We start from the raw sequence: 6577 nt of genomic DNA on the forward strand, positions 1-6577 counted from the left end.
TTTTCAACCATTTCCATCATTTGCCGGCGAAAAAACACCGAAATTCTGACCGAAAAGAGGAATTCCGATTTTTTTTGAGTTTGATATAGCTTTCCGGTCGGAATTCACGCATGCAACCGAAAAAATATATATCTCTGTTTCGCTTTTCATATTTATTCCATTCATTTAATACAGAATCTTCATATGCAGGGACTATGTTGTTGCTTCATGGACTATGAATGGACAATACTTTCGTTTACTGTGGATGCAATGTGTTGTATTAATTGGAATACGGACTTTATTGTAATGGACTTTGCACTTTAGACTAAGTACCTGTGGAATTTGGATATGAATAATGTGTTTCATATTTGTATTTCTCATTGTGTGCCGGAGTTTGTTATATGTTGCGCATTACAATCTGTCAATATAGACATAATTAAGGGAAACTGTGCCAAATTTTCCATTTTTTCATAAATACATAATTTTCCCATCATTTCCCAACCATTTTCATCATTTTCTGGCGAAAAATCACTGGAATAGAAGTTTCCGTTTTTTGGATTTGAATTTTCTGTTCGGTCGAAATTCACCGAGATCCGACGAATTTCGGTTGGAATTTCGTTTTCGCAAATCATCAGGATTTAACTTGAAAACGGAATTGATGACCCTGGTCTTGCCCACGGCGAAAAGTGGACGGCAAAACCTTCGCTATGCAATGAATTCGATGGATTAGTTTGGTAGTACACGCACGTGTACGGTGTTTGTTTGACTTTAATCCGACTTCTGATCTGCTACCGTTTTTAAATATTTTTGTCTCTATAAATTATAATTGCACCGATCTAAACAGTTGGTTTTAAGGTAAAGCTTATTTCATCTCGAGTAGTGTGCCAAGGACAAGAATTGACCGCTGCCAATCTGGATGGAAGCTTAATCTGGTACTGCCGCAAATTAACACTGCATATTTGCATAGCTAGGACTATTAAGACTAGGAGTATTAAGACTCTTCTGAAACTCTTCTGAAAATTAACAGGATTGATGGATCAATCAATAGGCAGCGACCAGAGTAGGAGTAGCTAGGAGTGATGGATCAATCAATAGGCCAACAATCTGGCCGTCTTGGCGAGGCACTTGTCGGGCTCCCTGACGATGTAGACCTCGTCGGCGGCGACGTTGGCGGCGGCGGCGGCATGGAGGTCCTGGTTGCGGTGCCACCGCCAGAGCGCGTGCGTGTCGTTCCTGACCTCCAGGACGCCGTGCCCGAAGCTGCTCTCCCTGTACGCGCTGTACTCCGGCTGGCGGTCCCAGCAGAAGCGGCCCGCGGCGGGGCCCGACGTGAAGTTGGCGGCGCAGAGGCGGCCCCCCATGAAGGGGTCCGGCGTCGACGCCGGGTCCGGGCAGTGGCCGGCCTCGTCCGCGTGCGCCGTCGCCATCTTCTCGCGGTTGCCGCCGTCGCCCACCGAGATGTGCACGGGGCCGCACGCGTCCAGCGTGTAGTTGAACACCCGGTTCGACCGCTCGTACGCGTGCACCTGGTCACAGACCACCACCATGTTCGTTCTTGCTCAGCTTAGAGTCTCAGACCATCATCCGTCAGTCTTGCAGATAGACAAGAGCGAGCTAGTTAGTACTAAGCAGCCGACTCCGAAGGCTTACGTGGCCGGTGAAGACGACGTCGACACCGTAGGCGTAGAGGAGCTCCTCCATCTCCACCCTCATGCACTCGGCTTCCCTGTAGTGAGCCTTGTAGGTGGTGTACCAGGGCGCGTGCCAGCCCGCGATCAGCCATGGCGTCACCGACCTGTCCACCTTCTCCAGGTCCGCCTCCAGCCACTTGTACTGCGCACCTGAGCGAGCACTCCAAGTTGTTTTAATTGCTGTCAGATGATTTGCACTGCACTGCTTTGTGAGACAGCAGTCGACGGCCAGGCCTAAATCTCACCTGATCTGCTGTAGTCGGCGTAGGACGCAAGCATGACGAAGTGGATGCCGCCGGCGTCGAACGAGTAGTAGAACGGCGAGGAGGACCCGCTCTCCTCCGACGGGAACGCGAACCGCGAGCTGTAGGCCGCGAACGTCCTGTTGTGGATCTGCTGCTCGATCTCATGGTTGCCCTCCACCACCATCATCGGGATGCTCGACGTCACGGGCTCCATGTACCTGCGCGCACGACAATCGCTCTCAGCTCTGCATCCATCCATCCATCAGCATTCTGATATGATCTTCAGAGTTCATCGTTCTACCTTCCCCAGTAATCCCAGCGCGGCTGGTACGTCTCGTGGATGGGCGTGGACTTGGCGAAGGCGCAGGAGTAGCAGTCCGCCCCGGTGCCGTTGGTCAGGTACAGGTTGGCGTAGCAGACGTCGCCGAGGAGGAGCACCAGGTCGGGGCGGTTGCGCACCAAGTGGTCCACCGTCGAGGTGGTGTTGTAGGTGAGCCCGAGGTCCCCGACCACGGCGATCCGCCCCGGGTAGCTCCCCGGCCCGACGGCCGGCATCGTGCGGAACGCGTGCACGTCGCTCATGGCGTCCGGGATGGCCGGGTCGCCGCACCGGTACAAGTACCTGGTCCCAGGCTCCAGGCCCTGGAGGCGGACGTGGTGGATGATGCCGGAGGTGTAGTTCTGGAGGCCCTCGAACGGGTACAGCTGGCTGTACACGAGCGACTCCCCGGTGGCCTCGTGGTCGAGGGCGTCGGCGGCGAGGCCGTACCGCACGACGCTGCCCACCGCGCCGGGGTCCAGCGGCTCCACGGCGCCGCCCATCTGGTAGTCCCCTGCAGGCAGGGAGATGAATGGATGAGCGGAGCCTGCGACGGTACCGGCGGCGATGTGCTCTGCTGCAGCCTGCAGGCAGGCAGAGAGGGAATCCAGGCCAAAGGATGTTTTTTTTTTCTTTTTCTTTTATACGGTGGAGTACCTGTGATCCAGGAGACCCAGGCGGAGGTGGGCGAGGCGGAGAGCGCGACGGCGATCTGCTCGGGCGCCCAGCCCGTGACGCGGCGCTGCACCCGCGGGTCCGTGTCCGGCAGGTCCACCGCGTGGCCCCTGTCTCCGATCGCCACCGTCACCGGCCGCGACGGCCCGGACAGCGTCGACGCCGGCTCGGCGGGAACCGCGGTGGCCGCTACCGCCGCCACCGCCGCAAGCAGCAGCAGCGAAAGCGAGCCCCGACGCATCGCTGCTGCGGTGTTCCCTCCCACTCGCCGTCGACTCGCCGTCGTGTTGGGTTGGCTGAGCGGTACGGGACTTGCGGGAATTTAAAGAATTTATAGGGAACGGAAACGTATGGATCGGACGGAAGAGCGGAACCGAGGACGGACGGAGCTGTCGCGGCGGCGGGCCCCGGCCACCGCAATTTGCCCAGGGCCCCCCAAATCCCAAGGGCGGTCAAGAGGGGGAGAGAGATCGGAGAAGAGGAGAAAAGGCGAGCGGCCGGGAAAGGGTGGGGAGTTGCGGGCCAGACGGTCAATGTGGTGCTACGTGGCGAACAGTTGCCTAGGCTACGCGTACAGTACCTGTAGTAGCTTTGAGCTTTTCTTCCTGTGGTCGGAGAAAGAAAAGAGAGGATGATGCTGCAGGATCGGGAGGAATATCCCATCGCCCGCCATGGGAGATGCCGCCGCCGACCGATGAGATTGGCCGGCCACTGCTCATGTCCTCTGCACCCATCGCACGTTCCCACTATTGTTGTGCCCTCTTTCCAATAGATAAAGATTTTCTCCTTATTTTGTCACTGTCCCATCTCGTTTGGATAGGATAGCGCTTATTGATACCTGCTCCTTGCTACTCACGTAGGCATCCATCGAGATTGAGAGCGGGCCGTTATTCCTTGCTTCTTGTGTTGGTAACCTCCGGCTGTACAGGCTATCAATAGTAGCTTCTCTATTTTGTCTGGTACCGGACTCTGACTGGTTTGTGGTTTGCAGCAACTTACTTTATATCTATATTCTATATCTATTATTTAGAGACTTCTCAAGATTTTATCTCTTAGAGCAACTCCAATAGTTATGTAAATTTTAGCTCTCTAAATCACAGATTTAAGAAGTTGCTAAATGGCTTTTAGAGTAAAAAAATGTGAGTTCTCCAATAGTTCTCTAAATATATTTAGATTGTAATTTTATTTTGCATTTATCCACATAAAAAATAAGTCACAAAAACTATGTAATGCCGTCAACATTTTTGTTTAGGGAGTTGTTAAATGGTTGCCAAATGTAGAGAGAAAATGAGGTTAGATGACAAGTTGTTAAATTTAGAAATTTCATTTAGAGAACTGTTGGAGAATAGTTTTCATGTTAACTACCTAAATTATTGATTTAGCAAGTCTTTTAGAGAACTACTGGAGTTGCTCTTATATCTCATTACTCTCCAACAATTTCCTCTAAATCATGTCTACTATGCACAAATACTTATATTAAAGATTTTTTTTCTGTACATACATATTTGTCATGTTCTCAAAATGTATTGTACACATTTTAGTTTTGCTAAACCGGTTGTTAAAGTATTCAAATGGATAAAGAATTATTTATAGAAACTCTATATATAGATGATTGCAGCGTCCTCTAAATTTAGAAGACCGTTTAAAGTACGCTGCTGGAGGAAGTATAGGATGACCTCATCCTCTAAATTTAGAGATCCTTATTGTTCCAACCCCGATAGATAGCGTGACAAGTCCGCCGTAGTGTGGGTCGCTCGGTTCAGATGCCAATACTAACCGGTGTGTTAGAACCATGGTTCAAACCGACCGACCGTGGTCGATACAGGGCGACGTTCGTACACATGTTAGCACTTGATTAATCAATTCAATCTCAAACGTTTGATTTTTTTTTAAAAAATCTAAATATTTATGAACACACACCTTATAAACAGAGGGGACTTCCCTTCTTTCACCTTCCTTCTCATATTCATCTGCATTTACATGGTTCTATCTCCGTTTAGATATAAACTCGAGGTAGAGTCCCAAATATAAAACTTTTGCCCGCATCGGAAATTAGTTTCTATTGTACCACATTGTTTGATCTCATAGCTAGTACAAGAAATCTAAAAATGTCGGGGACCATAATTAGGTGTACCCCCAAGACTCCTAATCTCAGTTGGTAACCCCCATCAGCACAAAGCTGCAAAGGCCTGATGGGCGCGATTAAGGTCAAGGCTCAGTCCACTCAAGGGACACGATCTCGCTTCGCCCGAGCCCAGCCTCGGGCAAAGGCAGCCGACCCCGGAGGATTCACGTCTCGCCCGAGGACCCCCTCAAGCAACGGACACACCTTCGGCTCGCCCGAGACCCAGTCTTCGCAGAGAAGCAACCTTGGCCAGATCGCCACGCCAACCGACCGTATCACAGGAGCATTTAATGCAAGGATCGCCTGACACCTTATCCTGACACGCGCTCTTCAGTCGACAGAGCCGAAGTGATCGCAGTCACTTCGCCGCTCCACTGACCGACCCGACAAGAAAGCAGCGCCGCCTGCGTCGCTCCGACTGTTGTGCCACTCGACAGAGTGAGTCTGACAGTAGCTAAGTCCAGCCTCAGGCCCCATAGGAAGCTCCGCCTCGCCCGACCCCAGCGCTCGGCCTCAGACGACGGACTCCGCCTCGCCCGACCCCAGGGCTCGGACTCAACCACGACTCAGAAGACGACGGACTCCGCCTCGCCCGACCCCAGGGCTCGGACGCAGCCTCGGCTTCGGAAGACTGTCTCTGCCTCGCCCGACCCCAGGGCTCGGACACAGCCTCGGCCTCGGAAGACGGTCTCCGCCTCGCCCGACCCGGGGCTCGGACTCGACCTCGACCTCGGAAGACAGACTCGACCTCGACCTCGGAGGAGCCTCCGCCTCGCCCGACCTAGGGCTCGGACCGACCACGTCACAGGGGGGCCATCATTACCCTACCCCTAGCTAGCTCAGGCTACGGGAAACAAGACCGGCGTCCCATCTGGCTCGCCCCGGTAAACAAACAATGATGGCGCCCCGCGTGCTCCATGACGACGACGGCTCTCAGCCCCTGACGGAAGCAAGGAGACGTCAGCAAGGATTCTGAAAGGGAATTAGGCTCACACCTAGTTCCTATATAATTTTGGTGGTTGAATTGCCCAACACAAATCTTTGGACTAACTAGTTTGCCCAAGTGTATAGATTATACAGGTGTAAAAAGTTCACACTCAGCCAATAAAAAGACCAAGTTTTGGATTCAATAAAGGAGCAAAGGGGCAACCGAGGGCACCCCTGGTCTGGCGCACCGGACTGTCCGGTGTGCCACCGGACAGTGAACAGTTCCTGTCCGGTGCACCAGGGGACTCAGACTCCAACTCTTCACTCTCGGGAATTCTCGGAAGCCGGCGCGCTATAATTCACCGGACTGTCCGGTGTGCACCGGACATGTCCGGTGCTCCAAGGAAGCTCGGCCTCCTGAACTCGCCAGCCTCGGGTTCGCGCGGCAGCCGCTCCGCTATAATTCACCGGACTGTCCGGTGTGCACCGGACTGTCCGGTGTGCCAGCGGAGCAACGGCTCCCTGCGGCGCCAACGGCTCCCTGCGGTGCATTAAATGCGCGCGCAGCGCGCGCAGAAGTCAGAATCGCCCATACCGGTGCACCGGACATCAAACA

At 53.2% G+C, this 6577-nt stretch overlaps 1 protein-coding gene across 1 annotated transcript; it reads right to left on the bottom strand.

Annotated features, from left to right (window-relative positions):
• Window positions 1-876: 876 nt before the first annotated feature.
• LOC100272946 (Purple acid phosphatase 15) lies at window positions 877-3334 on the bottom strand. Its single transcript, NM_001398893.1, has 5 exons — window positions 2892-3334; window positions 2217-2748; window positions 1916-2133; window positions 1630-1820; window positions 877-1505 (listed from the first exon to the last, which is right to left on the bottom strand). The coding sequence occupies exons 1-5, from the start codon at window positions 3148-3150 to the stop codon at window positions 1068-1070; spliced, it is 1638 nt and encodes a 545-aa protein (NP_001385822.1). The 5' UTR covers window positions 3151-3334; the 3' UTR covers window positions 877-1067.
• Between the last annotated feature and the right edge of the window lie 3243 nt (window positions 3335-6577).

This window comes from Zea mays, chromosome 1 (genome assembly GCF_902167145.1).
Source record: "Zea mays cultivar B73 chromosome 1, Zm-B73-REFERENCE-NAM-5.0, whole genome shotgun sequence".
Classification (NCBI taxonomy): Eukaryota; Viridiplantae; Streptophyta; class Magnoliopsida; order Poales; family Poaceae; genus Zea; species Zea mays.

Coding starts and splice junctions, on each gene's coding strand:
- LOC100272946 (NM_001398893.1), bottom strand. CDS start 3,150: ATGCGTCGGGGCTCGCTTTCGCTGCTGCTGCTTGCGGCGGTGGCGGCG. Junction 2,749..2,891: donor CTGGGTCTCCTGGATCACAG/GTACTCCACCGT, acceptor CCCTGCCTGCAG/GGGACTACCAGATGGGCGGC. Junction 1,506..1,629: donor ACGTCGTCTTCACCGGCCAC/GTAAGCCTTCGG, acceptor GTCTGTGACCAG/GTGCACGCGTACGAGCGGTC.